The sequence below is a fragment of the Podarcis bocagei genome (genome assembly GCF_964188305.1).
Source record: "Podarcis bocagei genome assembly, chromosome: 7".
NCBI lineage: Eukaryota > Metazoa > Chordata > Lepidosauria > Squamata > Lacertidae > Podarcis > Podarcis bocagei.
The window spans coordinates 63,421,420-63,444,712 of record NC_138132.1 but is presented as its reverse complement, the minus strand read 5'-3'; the positions used below and the strand labels follow the sequence as shown (position 1 = coordinate 63,444,712).

The 23,293-nt window shown below is 44.4% G+C and overlaps 1 protein-coding gene across 1 annotated transcript in view; it reads left to right on the top strand.

Annotated features, from left to right (window-relative positions):
- Positions 1–23,090, top strand: part of TSHZ3 (teashirt zinc finger homeobox 3) — a 115,168-nt gene extending 92,078 nt beyond the window's left edge. Inside the window, exon 2 of the mRNA XM_081203452.1 lies at positions 17,256–23,090. Within this exon, the coding sequence (XP_081059578.1) occupies positions 17,256–20,458 (3,203 nt within the window). The 3' untranslated portion in view covers positions 20,459–23,090. The remainder of the gene's footprint in view (positions 1–17,255) is intronic.
- The last annotated feature ends 203 nt before the right edge of the window (positions 23,091–23,293 follow it).

Genomic DNA, 23,293 nt, shown 5'->3' with positions numbered 1-23,293 from the left:
CCTGAATCTACTTCAAGTCACTCAGAAATCTATCCATGTATTTCCTAATTTTGCAGTGCACTTCTCAAGTCAAGTGGTGATTTCAAAAATGGCTATACCAATGTAAAGTATGCATAGAAATGGGTGTGCCAGTGGGAAAACTCCCCACATTATATTAGGTAGGGCTGCCATACGTATGGATTTCCCCAGACATTACCGGGATTTCAAAGGCGGAATTGACTTCGGGGGGGGGGGTTCCAAAAGGCGGAGCTTGTCATGGATCTTAGGCAAGTCAATTGAAAAAATAAATAAATCATTTTTTTGTTGTTTTTGTAATAATAAAAAGTTTTTTTTCCCTTAAAAGAAGAAGCTCGGGACACTTTGGGATGTCCTGGTTTTTGCTTTTTGAAATATGGCAACCCTACATTAAGAAAATTGCTTTGCATAAATGTGTATTTTGGGGGAAAATACATATAAAAATGTGTATATTGGGAGGAATTGAGACCAAATGCTGATAAATTTCTGCAGTGACTTTTAAAATTGCAAATGATTGCAGAAACGTGGGGAACTGAACTTAATGCTACAAGAAAATGGAAATGAGGTAAAAACCAAAATTGATAGATTCCACTGTTCATCACTGACTGCTTTTCTTGCTCTTGTTCCTTGTGTCTCTTCTAACTGCAATCTTCTGGTTTGAGAGTCTCCATCCCTATTTTCTTCTCCCCCTGTCAGTCTGTGACTTTGTAAGGTCCCTGGGGCAGAAACCTTTTCTGCCACCACCACCACCCTGTGAATTGTTATTTTGTAAATTTCTACCTCCAATGATGGCATTGCACTAAAACAATCACAGAAAAAGAAGTCCTTGCTAATTGTCATATCCTTTGGAATTGAATCCAACAGTAAATTGCAAAAAGTAGTGGACTCAACTGCCAGGTATAGACTTTTGTGTTACGCCATTAATGCTGCCTTGCTGCAAAGGGATCCTTTCAAGGATTCCTCGTGGCACTGAAAAAATATTCCGGTAGAGCATTAAGGAGTTTGCTTCTGAAATGTGTTTAATGTAAATATGCTGTCAGATACCCTTCAAGTAATTGACAAGAGCAGATGATTAGCAGTGTTCTCAATAGTGTTTTTGCATAATCTTACATTTTGACAGAACTCTTCAGCATCGCCTTATTGTCAGCACTCCGCAATCAGGAATATTTTTCTTCTTTTTCTTCTTTCCTTGACAACGTTTACTTTGTCATTACAAATCTTGTAAATGGTCATTTAACTTGTTCAGTGTGCATGTACAACTTCCAATCGGAACACATCGGCGGGATCTTCCTTCACAGGGAGGAACTGTCAGCAAAGCAAACTTGGTGCATCTCGAAAGAAAGTAGGTTACTGGCAGTTTTAAAAAATAAAGGGAGGGAGGGAGGGAGGGAGGGAGGGAGGAAGGAAGGAAGGAAGGAAGGAAGGAAGGAAGGAAGGAGGGAGGGAAGGGAAGGGAGACTAGCTCACATCTTTGAGCCTTTCTTATTCTCTGTGTATGCTGATCTAATCCTAAAATACCTTTGGTGGAACCACGGGCCAGTTCAAACCTATATTAACTGCCCATGATTTTGATTTCTGAACTTTTTATAACTTGTACCTGAATGTGTCGACTGATTATGATGAAAAAGATTGCACTTGAAGGGTCACCTTGCACTGTATTCATTTATTTATTGGCAGAATTTGTAAGCCACTTTTCAGCATTTTGTGACTTTCAGTTAAATAGCGTTCAGTAATGTTCTCTGTTATTTGAGTGCAGATCCTTACACAGCTGAGACAGTGCCATCCATACACAAGAGGGAGATATCCTCTGGCTTTTTTTTGGGGGGGGGGAGCTGAGATTCGAAAGGGAGGATCCAAAACCAGGCCAAGGAAAACTAAACATGTTCATTGGACATGGAATGTTTGCTGACTTTGGTGATGGAATGAAATGGAAATTCCTGGAAGAGGGTATGCCTGTAAGCTGGAGGACTCCACACCACAACTTTTTGTTGCTGGTATCAATAAAGTATAGCTTACAAAGCTTGAACCGCAATATCTTCACTGTGCAATGGCTGATTCACTTTGGAATTTCTTGCCCATTGACATTAAGCAGGCATAGTCAGTATTTTCTTCCTTTAGATACCTGCACATGATTTGCTGATGACTGTTTTTAAATGTGTTTTGAACATTTTATTATAATTTCAATTGCTGTAAATATACTTCCATTTTATTTTAAATGGTACACCCACACCCACACACACCATAGATGTGTTTGCTGTCCAGGGCTCCTTTGGGAGGAAGGGTGGGATATAAGTTTTAGAAATAATAAAGCCATAATAATCACTTGATGTTACAAACAGAAAAGAAGAAGAATGTGTGGATCATCTTAACGAGAGAGCAGAGCTGGCCATTACTCAGGTCATGCTTAGACAATGGACAAGCCTTAGGTGCAGAAACTAGGACTGTCCTGAATAATGCTGGGTGTATATTTAAAACCACTGATGGATATTCCATGCCAAATGTTCTCAACCAGGCAGCAGACCCTGGGTTAAGGCAGAGGTCAGCTTTTGAAGCTATGTGGGCAAATATAGACAGGGCCCTGGCCCCAAGTAGCTTAACAGCAACAGGAGGAAGAAGAGAACAAAGTAGGGAGGGAAGGACCTGGCATCTCCAGTGCCATTTTGTTAAAGACTGGCTGCAGTCAAGAATGAGTAGCTCAGTGGTATAGCACCTGCTTTGCATTCAGAAGGTCCCAGGTTCAATCCCTGCCATCTCCAGGTAGGACTGGGAGAGACTCCTGTCCGAAACCTTGGAGAACTGCTGCCAGTCCGTGTAGACAGTACTGAGCCTGATAGACCATTGGTCTGAGTCAGTCTAAGGCAGTTAGTTCCCTGTGTTACACTGGTGAGCCAATGGTCACATGGAACAGGTGTGTTTGGAGGTGGGATCTGAAGACAGGAAAAGAGGTGGTACCATGTGAAATGGACATGGATTTTATTTTTAAGGACATTAGAGCCTATGCTACCTTTTTCATCACCATGCAGCGTAATCAGACTACTCTAAAATCCAGCCTCTGTGATTCATAATGGTGTACTCTATACTTCGTGTAAATAGTCAATATGATAAACTTTCTCCTTTATTTGAAGCATCACTCTTGTATCCTCAGCCCCTCTTTAATCTATCTCAATGGATTTCCGGCTCGTATAGATTTGGTCAGTGACAAGGGTTAGAGTAGTCTTGTAGAACATTTACTTGTAGCTGTGAAAAAGCCCACATTCATCAGGGGATTAAGTCGATCAGATTGTCCCAGGGATCAATGGGAGGCTTGCGTGATCCCTCTTAAGACTCTAATGCATTCAACCTTCTTTTGGTGAACATTCATACACACACACACACATACACATTTCTCCGTCTTAAAGCCATTTATCTCAGAATGTCAAATCGCAATAATTAACCATTATTGATCTTAAATTCAATTAACTTCATTAACACAGGTCATGATGAGGGTGTTTGCAAGGGAAAGGCATTGGACAAGTGCCTTTTTCTTCTGTGACATTGAAGCTCACAACTGGAACTGTAAAGTGTTCTCTTCACATATTGTGCTGAGGACACCTTTTATTTTATTTTAAATAGAGGTAGCTGTGGTTGGCATGATGGAAACAACATCTTCATCCTGTTCCTGGTTGTCTTTAAAAACCTGGTTGCCTCACCTCAAATAAGGTATTAAGTTGGGAAAAGTTTCAGAAAGGGGGAACCAAAATAATCAAGGGCATAGGGTGACTTTTCACCTTAGAGTAAAGGCAAGTAGTAGGGGACTGGATAGAAGTATGTAAAATTAATAATAATATTTTGTTTATTGTTGCTGTATTGTCCATCATGGTCATTTCAACCACAGAACATTATGTACTAATGATTTATAAAATTACACATGGCATAGAGAAAGCGGATAATCTTTCTCACACTCTCATAACATTCAGTGAAGCTGAACATAGGAAAATTCAATCTAGATTGAAAGCAGCATGCTGAGGATGAGCATGAACAATTCCAGATTTAGAAAAACTTCATTTTTGCACTGAAAACAGGTTGGTATGTACACAGCTTCTATCTCTTGGGAGGTATGGTCGTCCCTCTTCCTATTCTGGTTTAGACACAAATTAAAGTAAATGATCCTGAATTTCTGAAAGACTGCCACCTTCCCTACAGACCTTCTCAGGCACTGGGATTGGCTGAGGGGGCCCTCTTCGTAGTTATTCCACCCTCAGAGCCTCATGGGTAGTGATGGTGGCTTAGGAGAAGGCCTTCTCTGTGGTAGCCTCTGTGCTGTAGAACTCCCTTCCCACAGCACCTTCATTGTACAGCATTCTGTGAATGCTGTACCTCTTGTTGTTTAAAACTGTTTTTAATATTGTGTTTCAATGTTGTAACCCACTCTGGGACCTTTGGATGAAGAGAAGGGATAACAACAACAACAACAACAACAACAACAACAACAACAACAACAACAACAACAATTGCATTGTTTTGTCATACAACTGGCATGTCCAGTTCCTGAGTTCATATCGTCCCCTGACTAATTGGCTTTTTATCTGTGGAACTACCAGTAGTTCTTCATCATTTTTGATGTGTGATAACTTGCTGTATGTGTCTTTATAAAATGGTTTTGCCAGTATAATGAAAAGGTGCCCGCCTCCCTAATGTCAATTGCAACAAGTGGACATCCAGTTTGCCTTATTTAGGTTTTCAAGTACTATAAATGAGCAGAAATTGTGGGGCAATTGGCTGGGCCGGAGTAGGGTGATGGTGGACAGAACGTGAATTTCATTTAGAAGCAAGAGTCCTGAGACGTTTAAAGGGTCATTTTGCTGCTTGCCTTTCACATCTCAGTTCTGCCATTCCAAACATGACAGTAGTGAGACAGTCTAGAAGCAAAATGGTCTGAATGTCCCTTTCTGATCTGGATGGAAGAAACTAAAGTTTCTTCTGAACATCTTGTGAAGAATCGTAATAATTAGAGGCATATTGAGTGCCCTGATTCTTGGGTCTGCTTACATCCTAAGGTTGACTGTTGGCCTTATATCCATTTCTTTCAGTGGACTGGCATTTTCCAGAGTGATTAAAACATGCCACCCAAAGACAGGCATGAAATGGAAGTGATGACATTTGGTATTTCTGGAATTGGTTCAGAAGACAGATTTGGTGACACATTTTTCTACTCTTCCTCCTGCTTACTGAAAAACTTGCACCAGGAGGAATTTTGGGTAGCCCGAGTCGGGTGCATCTGATGGGTGGGTCTCTGAAGCATACCTTGGGGGTGTGTGTGAAGAACTACCTGTCACTGATCTTTTATTAAAAAAAACAAAAACCCCCCAGAAATATTCCAATTCTAAGAAATGCTTATTCTGTATGTGGAAATGGTACTCACTGAAAAGCTTGGTGTTCTTTAGGTTTATCAAAAATATTTACAGTGGTACCTCGGGTTACATACGCTTCAGGTTACAGACTCTGCTAACCCAGAAATTGTTCAGTTTCTGTTAATTGGTTCTCGTGGGAAACTTGCAGATTCTAGCTTCACCAATTAACTCAAGCTGGTGTCAATTTACTCTTGGCAGAAAGCCCAGGTCTGCTTGACCTAGAAACTACTCACTCTGATTGGTTAACGAGCAGCACTCAACTCTGTTATCTAGGGATTGCTAGCACAGTTTGGTGTGAGGTGTGTTAGGAGTTAGAAGTGCTGTGTATGGTTTTGAGAGAAAGAAAGATAGGATTTATTTTGCTTTTATTTGTATGCAGAAACTCTGCTGGTTTTATTTTTCCTTTTAATAAATCCTGTAAATAGTTATTCTGAGTCTAGCTGACTAGTCATTACTGCCGCAACTAGCTTCTTCGCTGTGCAGGAAAACTCTGCTACGTTTGGGCTAAAGCCAATAGGGCTATGCCTGACACTCCAAAGTTCCATGAGAAATATTACCTTGGGTTAAGAACTTTGCTTCAGGATGAGAACAGAAATCATGCTCCGGCGGAGCGGCAGCAGCAGGAGGCCCCATTAGCTGAAGTGGTGCTTCAGGTTACGAACAGTTTCAGGTTAAGAACGGACCTCCGGAACAAATTAAGTACTTAACCTGAGGTACCACTGTATTAGGTGGGAGAAATCAGTGCTGTAGAGGGGGAGTGAAATCACTGGAACATAAGAACAGCCCTCTGGATCATATCAGTGGTCCATCTAGTCTGGCATTCTGTGCTCCCAGTGGCCAACCAGATGTCCCAAGGGAAACCTGAACATCAGGGCACTCTCCCCTCCTGTGGTTTCCAGCAACTGGTATTGGAATCCCTAGTACTTTGACCCCCAAGAAGCATGTAATTATTTATTAATTTTTGCCTTCCCTCGGCACAAAAAATACTAGCAATTCCTTCCTACCTTATCATTTGTGAAGCATCTTGATAATCTGTTTTCAGCTTAGTAGGTTAGATAGATTTGGTGTTCACAGTAAGCCTGCAACTTACACACATTTAACTTGTGTGCATTCAGCTTTACACGTGTGGCAGAATTTTAAAAATAAAAAGTGGGGCAGGGTTCCAGAAAAATGACTTTGGCAATCCCACCCACCATTGAACCCAATGTGTTTTGACTATACAGTGGTGCCTCGCAAGACGAAATTAATTCGTTCCGCAAGTTTTTTCTTCTTGCGAGTTTTTCGTCTTGCGATGCACGGTTTCCCATAGGAATGCATTGAAAATCAATTAATGCGTTCCTAGGGAAACCGACTTCAGACCAGGTCCGGGGACAGTCTGTCCCCGGACCTCCTCTGAAGGCTGGGGGGGGGGGACAAGGGCTTTTCTTCCCACCCGACTTCTCCGCTGTTGGGGCGATTTAAAAGCCCCTGGGAAGGCAGGCAGGGGGGACAAAGACTTTTGCCCCCCGCCAGCCTTCAGAAGAGGTCCTGGACCTCTTCTGAAGGCTGGCGGGGGCGAAAGTCTTTGCTCCCCCCGCCTGCCTTCAAAAGCTGTCCGGCCCAGGCTTCCCGGACCGCAGCGCGCCCAGGCTTCGCGGATCTCTCCCCCAGCAGCGGCACCGCTGCCGCTGCTGGCGGAGACTTGCCGGCATGCAGAAGCCTGCGCGCAGCGCGCCCAGGCTTCGCGGATCTCTCCCCCAGCAGCGGCACCGCTGCCGCTGCTGGCGGAGACTTGCCGGCATGCAGAAGCCTGCGCGCAGCGCGCCCAGGCTTCGCGGATCTCTCCGCCAGCAGCGGCAGCGGTGCCGCTGCTGGCGGAGACTTGCCGGCATGCAGAAGCCTGCGCGCAGCGCGCCCAGGCTTCGCGGACCTCGCCGCCAGCAGCGGCACCGCTGCCGCTGCTGGCGGAGACTTGCCGGCATGCAGAAGCCTGCGCGCAGCGCGCCCAGGCTTCGCGGACCTCTCCGCCAGCAGCGGCACCGCTGCCGCTGCTGGCAGAGACTTGCCGGCATGCAGAAGCCTGCGCGCAGCGCGCCCAGGCTTCGCGGATCTCTCCCCCAGCAGCGGCACCGCTGCCGCTGCTGGCGGAGACTTGCCGGCATGCAGAAGCCTGCGCGCAGCGCGCCCAGGCTTTGCGGACCTCTCCCCCAGCAGCGGCACCGCTGCCGCTGCTGGCGGAGACTTGCCGGCATGCAGAAGCCTGCGCGCAGCGCGCCCAGGCTTCGCGGATCTCTCCGCCAGCAGCGGCAGCGGTGCCGCTGCTGGCGGAGACTTGCCGGCATGCAGAAGCCTGCGCGCAGCGCGCCCAGGCTTCGCGGATCTCTCCCCCAGCAGCGGCACCGCTGCCACTGCTGGCGGAGACTTGCCGGCATGCAGAAGCCTGCGCGCAGCGCGCCCAGGCTTCGCGGACCTCTCCGCCAGCAGCGGCACCGCTGCCGCTGCTGGCGGAGACTTGCAGGCATGCAGAAGCCTGCGCGCAGCGCGCCCAGGCTTCGCGGACCTCTCCGCCAGCAGCGGCACCGCTGCCGCTGCTGGCGGAGACTTGCCGGCATGCAGAAGCCTGCGCGCAGCGCGCCCAGGCTTCGCGGACCTCTCCCCCAGCAGCGGCACCGCTGCCGCTGCTGGCGGAGACTTGCCGGCATGCAGAAGCCTGCGCGCCGCGCGCCCAGGCTTCGCGGATCTCTCCCCCAGCAGCGGCACCGCTGCCGCTGCTGGCGGAGACTCTCCTGCCTTCAAAAGCCGTCCGGGATAGCAGGAAGCGCTTCCCTGCTATCCCGGACTGCTTTTAAAATGCTGGCGCTGGGGAGCAAAGCCTTTCGGCCCCCGCCAGCCTTCCTGGACCTCTTCTGAAGGCCGGAGGGGGGGGGAAAGGCTTTGCTCCCCACCGCTAGCATTTAAAAGAGGTCCCCGGAGATTTCCCTATGGGCTTTCGTCTTGCGAAGCAAGCCCATAGGGAAATTCGTTTTGCGAAGCGCCTCCAAAACGGAAAACCCTTTCGTCTAGCGGGTTTTCCGTCTTGCGAGGCGTTCGTCTTGCGGGGTACCACTGTACCCAATTTTGGCTTTAGGTGCGATCCTCAGAACCTAGCACCCACGTAAGTTGCGGACTTACTGTATATCATTCTGACTCAATCATTTCCCTACCAGCCTGCCCAAGTTTGTCTTGGATTGTGATGAGCTCAACTTGGCATCAGCAAATGGGGCCAGCCCAGAATGTTTTGCTCCTTGAGCCACAGTAGCAGATGGTGCCCAGTCCCTGAGTCAATGTACTGAAGGCTGAGACAGTTATGATGGCACCTGAGATAGAAAAATCCCACAACTGCCTCCCACTGGAACTAAAAATACAACAATAAATTAGGCCCCATCTGCACTATAAATTTAAAACAGTATCATACCACTTTAAACAGTCATGAATCCTGAGATGCACAGTTTGCTTATGGCACTGAGAGTTGTTAGGAGACCCCTAGTTGCCTCCCAGAGATATAATTCCCAGAGTTCTCTGGGAAGAGATATTGATAGGGGCCTCTTAACAATTCTCAGCACCTTAAATAGTCTGCAGGTCCCAGGACTCATTGAAGGAAGCTGTGACTCTTTAAAGTGTTATGTTACTGTTTAAAATGGTTAGCGCAGATGGAACCTTTGGTAACAATTTCCATGACATTTCTATGCAGCTTCCTCATTCTGCCTAATGGTAGGACTGGTCCTGATAGTGTAGGATAAGGGAGGAATGGAAGAAGGCTGAATATATCTTTCTCAGTAATTTTTTATTTTCCCCTGTTCCTGCTTTCCTCTCAGCTTAGAAGAAGTTTAGAAGCTATAGTCTGATATCCCTATAGAGCACAGCTAACATATAAAAATGAAGTTTTGTGCAGTGGTAGTTTTTAATGTGCCATATTTTCCAGAGACAGAGGCCCCCTGAAAACCTAGCCAAATATTCTTCTTGAAATGAAAAAGGTGTGATTCATAGCCTCATTCTTCCCACTCTAATCAGTTAGCATATACAGCCCAGAGCACAGACTCTCTACTGGGCCAGATCTTGGTAGTGAGTGCAAATTGATGGCACTGTGCAGAATCCTCAATTTGATTCCAAATCTAAGCAGTGTGTGTCCAAGGTTTCAGTCACTAAATCAATAAGGAATTGCTTGTTTGGGCTTTGCAAAAATCCACATAGTCTGGAAACTTTTCCAGGCGACTGCGCGCATGACACATGTACACATTTCTATGAAGTTGAGGGAAGGATTCCAATGTTTTGGCTTTGTTCTGCAAATGTGAAATAGTAATAAATAGGGTCATGATTGTGTTCATATCATGGTAGAATTTACACGGCATTTCAATTGCTGCTTTATTGGCCCCAAAGGGTGGAAGATAGAAAGCAACTATGATGATAGCAACCTTTGTCAGAATTCCCAAACTTGCATGTTAACCTATCTCAACCCCTCAAAAGCCAGGTTTTATAAACATGGAATCCCAAAAGATGTGCACTCAACCTTCTTTTTTAGGGGAAGAGGTAATTATTCTTACATATCCACCATTAACAACCTTTTTACTGCCTCTTTTGACCCTACTTCTAAAACCAGAAGAACAATCTTGGGCCCAGAAGGATTCCAGAACAGGTAGTTCATTACTGTTAGTATGTGTACCAGCTGAACTCACCAGAGAGTGAGAGACCTGGGTTGATGCTCTTATACAAATGTTGTCATACAAATTCATGTAGTGTGCCTCGGTTTCTCTGCTGTGTTTCTCTGCTTCTCTCTTTCATGCACAGAAAGAAATCTGAGCATATTGCACTAACTTGAATAGTGGTGTATTCAGAGTTTGGCTTCAGAGAAAGAGGTCCTCTAACCAACAGGACCAGCCTGAGGAGATACACTGCCTGAAGTGAAAGGCAAAGATGGCTTCCCTTTTCCAATTTCATTTATGGAAGCTGGATGAACTGGCAGCTGCGGACAGAGTTCTCCACTGTATCTGAAGGCAACAACCTAGCTTAGGGGCAATAAGGCAAAATGTGCATAGTTCCAGGACTTAGAAAGTTACTTTTGCCCATGAAGGTGGCAATTTGTGGCCCTGTGATAACAGTGAAATATGCAGGACAGTACATAGAGCTGTGTAAGAATCAGACTAAATTGTGATTGACTACAGCAGAAAGTGGGGTTGGCATGGCAGTAGGGTAGTGGTATCGCTCTACATTCCACCAACCCTTGCTGTCAGAATGGTCTTCTGTCAGGGTTAGGAAACACCTCAACCTCTTTCAGGGTTGAGAAGCACCTCAACCACCTGAGCCAGGTGCCCAGCATCTCACTGGGTGACCAGGGTGAGAGATTCCAGCCATGCAGGGGCCCTAAACTGAGCCTAGGGCATGCCATGGCCAATCTCTCCCCTTGCCACCGGGGGGCTTCCTTCACTATTTTGATCCTGCCTCATGACATCTCCACCAATATGCAGAAGTCTAACCATCACCTAGCAAGAGTAAGCCTGAAATCATTGAGGGAATGGTAGGGGGGAAACCAGTCAAGAGGGCAGTTAAGGTTGGGAGAAAAATTCATTTCTGGCCCTGTCAACCAGCGACCCAAGTAGCTCAGTGAAATACTAATATTGAGGGAGGGTGGGGTGGGAAGGTCACCAGGGGCAACATGGCCCCAAGTGCATGTGAGTGAAGCCTTTGAAGGCCTTCCTCCTCCTCACGAGATCCCACAAAACGATGCCACCCTGCAAGATCTTGTGAGAGGGCAAGGGAGATGCCACCCCCAGTGGGCAACCCACCCCCAGTGGTGCCTGGAGCCAGGCTGAACAGTTATGGAGAATCCTAGGAACTGCTGCTTGTTAAGGCTGCCAAGAATTGTAGCTTGGGGTGTGAGCCCCCTTAAACTACAGTTCCCAGGATACCCCATGACTGTTAACAGTTGTATAATAGTGCTTTAAATGAACGGTTTGGATGTGACCTAGATTATGCAAAAATAAAATAAGACGATAGGTGTACATTCCTCATCACAAACAACCCCCCGTGCCCTGTCAAATCTGCATTCAAATAGAATTGTGTTTTCAAAGAGGTCAGAAACTACAACCGATTATTTGCAGTTACAAATCAAGCACCCTAAAATGAACAGTTGAATCAACTTGTGTCACTTCATACCACACACTTTTCATTTGAGGCGGATTACACATTCAGCTCCAAGTTTTCCAGTGATTAGCTATCAAGTGATGTGTTACCGAGTGCTATGTGTGAGAGACAGCAAGAACAGGCTCTAAACTTTCTCAACCTGGGTGGCTTCAGGCATAAGAATTTGGACTCCTTCTCTTGAATACATCAAAACAAAGATGGAAGGGATTGAGAGGGAAATTAGATGCATAACATAAATTTGCAGAGTTCTGCGTTTGGTAACTGCTGTAATAGAAGAAAACACGTTTTCTGTTATCGCTCCCATTGTATCCTCATCTGTGTAATTGTCTTATTTGAACGCATAGCATTAACACATTTGACTTGCAGTACCAATCAGGAATCATGGGATCTGGCTTGTTAAATACGCCCAAGGCATGGCTGCAGCTCAGAGGGTCTGCTTGCAAAAGTTCCCAGATTCAGTCCCCTACCTCTCCAGGTAGAGTTCGTGTAAAATCCTGGGGAGCCACTGCTAGTCATTGTAGACCAGTTATTTTCAGCCTTGGGATCCCAGAGATTGTTGGATTACAATTTCCAGCATCCTTGACAATTGGCTGAGGTGGCTAGGGATGATGTTTTTTTTAGTCCAAGTGACAACTGAAGATCCGAAACTGAAGAACTCAAATGTATACAATGCTGCTCCCACCTTTGAGAGGGTGTGAAGGCACATTTTTCACATCCCAACTACTTATGCCATAACCTGTGTGATCTCTGTGCTTCAGGTAGTCATCTCCTTTTCAGGGGATGGAGCATAGATGCAGTGAGGGCATTGGGGTTAAGGGTTTGTGCCAAAAGTGAGCTTTGAGGAGAAGTTTGAAAGGAAGAGTTGGTGCAGCCTCACAATTCTGTTGTAGCTTCCATTAGAAAGGAAAAGAGAGACCTTTAGATGGTTGACTGTTGTGCAGCTGGAAGAAGAGGTAATATGAGTTCTAGGTCTGAAGGTGGCAGGGAACAAGGCCACAGAGGGCTCCAAAGGGAAGGGTGAGAAATTTGTGGCAGTTCTGGGAGCAGGCAGGAAGGCAATTTTAATGATGGGCATGCCCTGGGCTATGAGAGGAGTGATTTTTGTCATCAGAGTGAAAGGTCTGGAGAGAGGTGAGAATTAAGATGGGGCAGTGGAAGAGCATGAACCTATTCTATTCTATTCTATTCTATTCTATTCATTTTAATGTATTGCCAAGAGGACAGGGAAGAGGAAGGGCCTTATTTTTGCAATGTTTGAAAAGGAGAAGCAACTTGACCTGGAGAGGAGGATGGAGGAGAATTTTCAGTTCCTGGACTAGTATGCAAATTACAATCTAAAGCTCTAACACTTCTCTGAATTTCACAGTGCCATTATCGACTGAAAATGTACTGGAATATGTAAAACTGTAGGGTATCTTAGGCTAAGATATATTCAGAAATGCATACATTGAGATATAATACACATTAAAATATTTTGTGATAAAATATGCATTTAAACACATATCCAAATATGGATTTGCATATGGATTTGTGAAAAGAGCTTCTCAAGTTCACCCAACTCTCCATGATGCAGACTCTTGGAAATGAATACTGGCCCTCTCTCAGCCTGGAGCCCTCCAGATGTTGTTGGACTACAGCTCCCTTCAGTTCTGACAGGTGGCTTTGCTGGATGAGTCTAATGGCAGTTGTGGTGGTGTTTTTGCTGCCATTATTACTTAAAGTGTTTGTACCCTGCTCTTCAGCCAAAATGGCTCCCAGTGGTTTATGTACAATCAGGTAAAACAAGCAGGCAAGCTTACAATATATGTAAAAATAACACACAAGGGAAAGGAGACAAGGAGGGAAGGGGGGGGAAGCAAACTCAAGTACCAGTTCTTAAATAGTAGCTTTTATAATGACCAACTGGCATAGAAACAATTTAGGGTAGGAGTTACTTGATGGAGCTGGTCTTTTGGCAGACCTGTTGGAACAAGGCCTTCTTCTCATCTTTCCTGCCGAAGCAGCCTGATGGAAAAATATGAATTGAGTCTGAGGGTGCTGCCCCAATCATAGTAGTGTGGTTTGTCAATGATCTTTCAAATCGCAATTAGTGCAAACTGTGATTTGAAAGGTGGCTTCAGACTGACTTTTTAGCCCCCAACAAATCATGGTTTGAGAACTGACTCAGATCTGGACATGAAAATAAACTGTTTTTGTGCCTGAATCCTGCCATAAATATCAAGAAGCTCACTTGGAGAGGTGGGCTTGTATAGAAGGGTAGTATGTTGTTGTTGTTGTTGTTGTTGTTGTTGTTGTTGTTGTTGTTGTTGTTATTGTTGCCCACCCTGAGACCATAGAGTGAAGGGTGGGTAATTAACAATAACAACAACAATGATACCAGTCAATATAATGTTGGCAGATTTAGGGAGTGTGAAGGATGGAAGCCATATTGTAAGGGGACAAAGGAGTGCTTGGTGAAGAGACTTTTGAGACGAGAAGGAGGGATATGTTGCATGCCACTCCCTGCCAACTCCACACACACACACCGACCTCCATGTGTTGGGTAGAAGTTCCCAAGGAGGAGACCACACATGTTTAGCTGAATACAGAACTTCTGCTCAATGTGTGGAAGACTGAGGGGGTGATGGGATAAGCAGGGGGACATGGGGACAGCAACATCAAGTGTGGGACTAGGTGTTTGTATACCATTTCTGAAGAAGGCTATGAAGGATTCTTAGAGTGGTGGGGTTCAGGGCAGTGAAGCAGTTAATGTGACTTACTCACATTTCTGCTGGCTTCAGAAAGACCTTAGACAAAAGAACCAGGAGTTAGCAGCAGTTGTAAAGCATGAATCAAATCAACCCATTCAAAATTAATGTTCCCGATGTTTCTGGTGAACAGAGTAATAAGCATTGCTATCAATCCATCAGTCTTTGGGGTAAGTCTCCCTGCAACCCACCCACCCAACCAAGCACATACATACATACACAGTATTCAATACACTTCTGATACTCTTGCAAATTCCAACATGGGGATTCCATGTAGATTCCTAATTACAGAATCCATTGATTCTACTACCTGCACGTATGTAGAGTAGCACATCTCATTTGCTATGATTTGAGTCTGAAAATAGTTGAAGATATCTGAATGCATATCTTTTCCCTGGTTGTGTTGTCTGGTTGTGAAGAACAGCAGGGCAGGGAGGCAGTCCTAGCTGGCTAAATTAATGAGGAACAGATCTATCAAGAGACTGAGTAGCAACTGTTTTGGATAGGCAACAATAGTGGAGAGGTGTTACCTTCAAACCCTTCTCTAGGGATTTCTAGAAGTACCTCTTTGATCACTTTGGAACAAGATTCTGAACTAGTTGGACAGTTGGTCTGTTCCACTGGGGATCTCTTATGGCAGCCTTGCCCAACCTGGTGCCCTTCCAAGGTGTAGGACTCCAACTCCCAACAGTCCCAACCACCACACCCATGCTGGTGAGATTTCAGGACATAAGGACATAAGAAGAGCCTCCTGGATCAGGCCAGTGGCTCATTTAGCACTGCTTCCTGTCCTCACAGTGTCCAACCAGATGCCCACAAATGGAAGCCCAAACACAGCAGCCCTTTTCCTGCAACTGGGATTCAGAGACATTCTGCTTCCAACAGCAGAGGTAGAACATTGCAGTCATGGCTAGTGGCCATTCATAACCATCACCTCCATGAATTTTTCTAATCCTCTTTTAAAGCCATCCAAATTGGTGGCCACCACTGGGCAAGTTCCATAGTTTCAACTCTGCGCTGTGTGAGAAAGTACCGTATTTTTCTCTCTATAAGACGCACCAGACCACAAGACGCACCTAGTTTTTGGAGGAGGAAAACAAGGGAAAAAAAATTCTGAATCTCAGAAGCCTGAACAGCAAGAGGGATCGCTGCGCAGTGAAAGCGGCAATCCCTCTTGCTGCTCTGGCTTCTGGGATAGCTGCGCAGCCTGCATTCGCTCCATAAGACGGACACACATTTCCCCTTACTTTTTAGGAGGGAAAAAGTGAGTCTTATAGAGCAAAAAATACGGTACTTTCTTTTGCCTGTCCTGAATCTCCCAGCATTCAGCTTCTTTAGATGACCCCAAGTTCTCGTAGAATGAGAGAAGGAAATTTAATGATTTTAAATAGCCACCTGAGTCACCGAAAACCTTAGTGCAACCTCAGACCACCATTTCTCATCCTTGAAAGAAAACACAGTGCAGTGCAGGATCTCTGTTGGGTACCCCTGTAGCTTATGGCGAGTAAATATTGACAAAGTAGTCTAAAGAGCAAACACTTTGACATTTGTAATGTCCACTGGAAGATCTTGTATATATTTATTCTGGAAGAATAAGGGCAGCATACAAATTTTCCCAATCTCGCTTCTGCTGTCATTCTCCTTGTTCTTGCTTCATGTCAAGAAGTCTTTGCAATAGTAATTGGACATTTGTAGCACAAGTAATAGAGATGTTGGATCTCTGTTAGGGTAATATTTCCACATTGATTCACCTGATGTCCCCTCCTAGCTTTTCCCTATCCAAAATTAATTCCTATTTAAGAAGAAAAAAGAAACTCAGGACTTCAAGTCTTCCAGGAAGCCCTTATTACTGATTGTTGACTACTCTTGTACTTCCTATTACTTACCTAGTAAGTACCTAATACTTACTATGATTAACAATCATAATAATAATTTATTACTTGTCCTTCACCCTAAGGTCCCAAGGCATTGAAACACAATATGAAAAACGGTTTAAACCAAAAAAGCAACAAACATAACCTAAAAAGAAAGAAAACAAAGAATAAAAATGTGAACCATAAATTTTCTTTGCACTTTTGGTTTTGCTAACAAATCAACAGCATTATTTTTTTTTGGGGGGGGGGGATAAAAACAGCTTACAATAATAAAAATGCAATCACAAAAATAAGGAGGTGTGGCAATTTGTACAAAATTTAGAAATTAAGAAACTGGTAGCATGGTTCATGGTTTACGTTCCGGAAAAAGTATCAGGAAATTCAGAACTCCAAAACCCAGAGCAAAATGAAGATGTAAAAAGGTTTGAACGTGTCGCTGCTTCTGGGCTCAAAATGCCTTCTGCGGTTAAGCCCTCACTCTCAATGTAATCCCTGCCTTTCTAAGCAGCCCCAACATGCAAATATGAGCTTTTAATTTTCTTGTAATTGAGGCACTTTTGTTGTTGTTGTTTGTGAGATTTTTTCCTTTATTGATGTTTTTATGTTTTATTAAAGATTGGTTCTCAAAAATGTAATGAGTAAAAAAAAAATCTGGCTTAATTTAAATTGTGAATCTGTCTGTTAAGAAATACATTAGGGGTAGGAGAAGCATAAGACATATTAATTGACAGACAGGAACTGCTGTCTCTGAGGTTGATACAAGTAATTTATTACTTTAGAAATGAATGCCACCTCCAGAATGTGCTTCATTAATTTCAAATTTAGTTTTAATTTCAAGCTGTTGCCCCTTGAGAAGAATAAGGTGGCAAATTATGTTCGAAGAGCAGATTTCTCTCTCCCCCCCCCCTTTCCTCTTGCTTGGAAGAAACACTAAATTTTAACTGTTTAATTTAAATAAATAAATGTGGTTCTTTGAGTGAAATATGCCAGCTGCTGATATATAACATGAGACCAGCAATTGCTAACGCCAATTTTCTCTCTCTGCTTTTCCTTCCTCTTTTTTACCCTGCTAGCTTACGTTTCGGATGAACTGAAGGCAGCAGCAATGGCAGAAGATGACCTAGAACCCGACGACAACGTGGTCGATGGAGAACCTTCTGCCAAATACGCCTGTCCGGAGAAGGACTTCACTAAGAACTGCCAGAGCTACCAGAACTCTCCAGCTGCCGAGTTTTCCAGCCATGAGATGGACAGTGAGTCGCACATCAGCGAAACCAGTGATCGCATGGCCGACTTTGAAAGCAGCTCCATCAAGAATGAGGAGGAGAGCAAAGAGGTCTCCATCCAGCTGGAGGAGTCTGTTGTCTCGGACAGCTTGGAGCAGATGAAAGCTGTCTACAATAACTTCCTCTCCAACTCCTACTGGTCCAACCTAAACTTGAATCTTCACCAGCCAACCTCTGAGAAGAACAATGGGAGTAGCAGCAGCAGCAGCAGTAGCAGCAGCAGCTGTGGGAGCGGCAGCTTTGACTGGCATCAGACAGCCATGGCAAAGACACTGCAGCAGGTCTCGCAGAACAGGATCCTTCCTGAGCCTAGCCTTTTTAGCACAGTCCAGTTGTATAGACAAAGCAGCAAACTTTATGGCTCCATATTTACTGGGGCCAGTAAGTTCCGCTGTAAAGACTGCAGCGCTGCCTATGACACATTAGTGGAATTAACAGTGCACATGAATGAAACAGGACATTACCGGGATGACAACCACGAAACAGATAACAATAACCCCAAAAGGTGGTCCAAGCCTCGTAAGCGCTCTTTGCTCGAAATGGAAGGGAAAGAAGATGCTCAGAAAGTCTTAAAGTGTATGTACTGTGGCCATTCATTTGAGTCGCTTCAAGACTTGAGTGTGCACATGATCAAAACAAAACATTACCAAAAAGTGCCTCTGAAGGAACCCGTAACCCCTGTAGCAGCAAAAATAATCCCAGCCCCAAGAAAGAAAACATCATTGGAGCTAGAACTTCCAAGTTCTCCAGACTCCACTGGTGGGACACCAAAAGCAACAATCTCTGATGCCAGTGATGCACTTCAAAAGAATTCCAATCCTTACATCACACCGAATAATCGCTATGGACACCAGAACGGTGCCAGCTATGCTTGGCATTTTGAAGCAAGGAAATCTCAAATTCTTAAGTGCATGGAATGTGGGAGTTCCCATGATACTTTGCAGGAGCTCACTGCCCACATGATGGTGACAGGACATTTCATTAAGGTCACCAATTCTGCCATGAAGAAAGGGAAGCCTATCATAGAGGCCCCTGTCACGCCAACGATCACGGCTTTGCTTGATGAGAAAGTACAGTCCGTGCCCCTGGCAGCCACCACCTTCACGTCTCCTTCCAATACACCCTCTAGCATCTCCCCAAAATTAAACATGGAGGTAAAGAAAGAAGTTGATAAGGACAGAATCATTGCTGATGAGAAGATGAAAGACAAGGAAAAATCAAGTGAGGATGAGGAAAAATATGATATCTCCTCAAAATATCATTATTTGACTGAAAATGACTTGGAAGAGAGTCCCAAAGGGGGACTGGATATCTTGAAATCTTTAGAAAACACGGTCACATCAGCTATTAACAAAGCCCAGAATGGCACACCCAGTTGGGGTGGCTATCCCAGTATTCATGCTGCCTACCAGCTGCCCAACATGATGAAGTTGTCCCTAGGTTCGTCGGGGAAAAGTACTCCTTTGAAGCCGATGTTTGGAAATGCTGAAATAGTATCACCAACGAAAAGCCAACCTTTGGTGTCCCCGCCCAGCAGTCAGACGTCACCTGTGCCAAAAACCAACTTCCATGCCATGGAAGAGCTGGTCAAGAAAGTAACCGAGAAAGTGGCCAAAGTTGAAGAGAAAATGAAGGAGCCCGAAGCAGGGAAGCTATCTCCGATGAAGAGAGCAACACCTTCTCCATGTAGCAGTGAAGTCAGCGAGTCCCTCAAGATGGACACTTCCAATGACATTGGGTTCAAAAGCCAACAGAATAGCCCTGTTTCGCAGAGGGAGAGCTGCAAGGACAGCCCAACAGGTGAACCAGTGGAAAATGGTAAGGAGCTTGTCAAGACCATCACAAGTTCCTTGAGCAGCAGCACAGCTATTATCACCGACCACCCTCCAGAGCAGCCATTTGTAAACCCATTAAGTGCATTGCAGTCTGTCATGAATATTCATCTTGGAAAGGCAGCTAAGCCTTCCTTGCCTGCCCTTGACCCAATGAGCATGCTTTTTAAAATGAGCAACAGCCTAGCGGAAAAGGCAGCTGTGGCCACCCCACCTCTGCAGTCCAAGAAGCCAGACCACTTAGACCGTTATTTTTATCACATCAACAATGACCAGCCCATAGATTTGACGAAAGGGAAGAGTGACAAAAGCTGCTCTTTGGGTTCAGCGCTTTTGTCATCCACATCGGTGTCTTCAGCATCCTCTTCATCTACAGTGACAACGGCAAAGACATCTGCAGTTGTGTCATTCATGTCAAACTCGCCGCTACGCGAGAATGCCTTGTCAGATATCTCTGATATGCTGAAGAACCTGACAGAAAGTCACACATCAAAATCCTCCACGCCTTCCAGCATCTCTGAGAAATCTGACATTGACGGGACTACAATAGAGGAACCGGAAGAGGCGACCCCGGCTCAGAAGAGGAAGGGGCGCCAGTCCAACTGGAACCCTCAGCATTTGCTCATTCTTCAGGCACAGTTTGCAGCCAGCTTGCGGCAGACATCGGAGGGGAAATACATCATGTCGGACTTGAGCCCTCAGGAGAGGATGCACATTTCCAGGTTTACGGGGCTCTCAATGACCACTATTAGCCACTGGCTGGCCAATGTGAAATACCAGCTCCGAAGGACAGGGGGGACAAAGTTCCTTAAAAATTTGGACACTGGGCACCCGGTGTTCTTTTGCAATGACTGTGCTTCCCAAATCAGAACTCCTTCGACGTACATCAGTCACCTTGAATCACATCTAGGTTTTAGGCTACGAGACTTGTCCAAACTGTCCAGTGAACAGATTAACAATCAGATAGCACAAACAAAGCCGCCCTCCGAGAAACTGTTGGCACCTTCGCCGGAGGAAGAAATAGGGACCTCCTACCAGTGTAAACTTTGCAACAGGACTTTTGCAAGCAAGCATGCCGTTAAGCTCCATCTCAGTAAAACACACGGGAAGTCTCCAGAGGACCATCTTCTCTATGTGTGTGAATTGGAAAAGCAGTAGCATTTGCTTTTGACACACACCCAAACTACAACGACAATTGTACTTGGCTTTGAGGAAAACTGTCCAAAACAAACAAACAAAAAAACCCGCCTTAAAGCTCCCCTTTTAGTTTCTGTTCTTGGCACATAATTTTTACTTTAACTCTGGGGTGTCACTCTTGGCCTGAACGACTTCTCTCTTTCGTTGTATAACTGTACAGTGTTTAATAGAGGTGCATAATCAGCTGTTGTTACTGGTAAAATATGAAGGTTAAAACGCAGTGGTAAGTGTTTGGAACTTTGTGTAAATTGGGGTTTAGTTGCTGTGCATCCCTCCGATGCCTTGAGCTGCATGCATTAACAAGACAGTTTAATTAAGCATTTATTAACTAATTCTAGTGCACTTTTTCCATGGTGATTCAAGTGTGCTGGTCGTTCCCACCCTGTAAATTTTTAGCCCTCTGAGTACTTTGAAGCACTTTTGCATTAATTTGGTTTTTTAAAAATAATGATAATTATTATTATATTAATGAAGTATGTATATGTTTTCCTTTTTTACAACAACAACAACCCCCTTACAGCTGAGGAGACATTCAAGCAACTCTAAGAATGGGCTTGAACAAGACATGCCACAGTCCATTAGTTGGTTGTGCATCTGGCTGGTTAATGTTTGAAGGAGAGGATTCACCCTGAGAATGCAGACCAGCTTCTCCTGTGTGAGTTTCCCTTTGGCTGTTGCATGGAATTGCTACCAGCTTTATGCGCAAGTTGCTTGAGCAGCTAGGTGGTGGCATTTCCCGTGATGTCCAAAATCACTTCTGTTTCAGGGATCTGATACCTTGTTTCAGCACTTCCAGTATCCATAGTCCAGATTGTTCAGCCTGTCTTCGCCCAGACTGGCCTTTCTTCCCTTAGTTCTTTTGGCTGGTGTGGACCAGCAGTCCTCCCAGCTTGGCTTTGTGTGATGTTTGCTTGAACTTTCCACAGGCAGCAACTGATGGAGTGGTACTGCTATGCTGCTCACCTCACCTCCACCCAACTGAGTTGCTAAAGCATATCGGGATGGAGTGGAGAAGGGGCAAATGGGTGGCAAGTTCAGTGTGGTGCAAACAGGCTGCAAGAGCCCTGGATTCACTCTGCCACGTTTACACTGCACTGATCTGACCACCACCACCAAGGCCCTCCTCTTCTCTGTCCCAGTGTGGTGCTGAGACTCAGTTGGGCAGAAGTCAGAGCAGCAGTGGAGCCCTGCCACACCACCTGCTGTTATCCACAAAGAGAGCTACTTTTCTTTCTCTGGGACGTGTCTTGTGAATCTGGTTGTAGGCTACCTACCGTGCCAAATGGGGACCATAGGATGCTCCTTCTGGATATGCCTTTTGTTGGAATTATCTATCGCACCCCCCACAACTGCAGGGGTGGCACCCATCGTGAACTTTCAGGCTATATTATTTTCACATTGAAACGTCGATGTATATATATATATTGTACAGATTTCAGAATCCTCATATGGAAAATGTGATTGTGGACAATGCCATTTCTTCTTCTTCAACGTTTTTATCAAGGGTGAATTTTTTTGTACCTAATATGCTCCGAGTATAAGTGGTACCTATAAATATATAAATATATATATATAAATATATAAAATAATATTGTATATTTCTTTTCTAGGTCAAAAGGTTTTCTTTTAACATCTGAATAATGTAAATTATATGAAAAGATACACTCAATAGCATTTGTAAAGTGTTCAAAAAAGAGAAAAACATTATTCTTGAAGCAAAGTATGGTTGTTTTCCTTTTGCTATACAGTACATCTATATTGATAGAGGTTCATGTTTAAATTATACATATTTATTCGTTGTTTGCTACCTTTTTTAAAAGAAAGAAAGAAGAAGCATTCTGATAAACGAAGCCACGGACTGGCGTGCATTACACCTAATTTTGCACAACATGAATTTTAAAGGTATTTATTAGTAAAATGAGTAATAATAATAAAAATTCAAAAGCGAAAAAATTCAAAATCAACTCAGTGCTCAAAGGGTTAAATCTATTTGGGGGTGGGAGAATTGAAGGGGAAAAAAAACCTTGTACTGTATTTCATAAACATTGATAAAAAAGCCTTTAAAATGTTTGTACTGTAATACTTTGCTTAAAAGTTACGAGGCATTCTGTGATATACCCTCTTCCACTTATTTATATGCACTCTTGGTTGTGTTATTTCCTATCGTAGAATGCCTTTCCACCTCTCTCTCTCTCTCTCTCTCTCTCTCTCTCTCTCTCTCTCTCTCTCCCTCTCTCTCTTCTTTTCAGTTGGTAACTTTCTGTTTTGTTCTCCCTAATTATTCTCCCAAGATTTCATACTGCAGTTTTATCTTTAGGCATATGAAAGGTAACCCGTGGTTACCAGCACACTAAGTGATTCTGTTCGTCTCCATTTTTGGCAGTTAATTTGCAGAAGTAACTGACAGCTGACACCATATGAGAATCTATGTGTACAATATTGGCATGTAAACAGCACAGACCCAGAATCGCACCCTCTGTGCCCCCTCTTCCGTTGTTGACAATGTGGCACCATTATATGACTCTTCATATAACCTTCTTTCTTTTCTTTTCTTTTTTCTACAGCCGCATTAAAATTGTCTTTTTTGCTATAATTTTGTGTTGCGTTCACAATTATATCTGATATGTGCTACGACTAATGAGCACATTAAAATTAAATTGTATACTTGCTGTTTATGACTGACGCTTAAGGAGGCTCCTTCATCTGCCAGGTGTTGGCAGACGGAAATCTATACATAAATCACGGGAGTTTTTGTGAACTTTCGCATTTAAAGAGCAAGGGAGCAAATATTCAAAG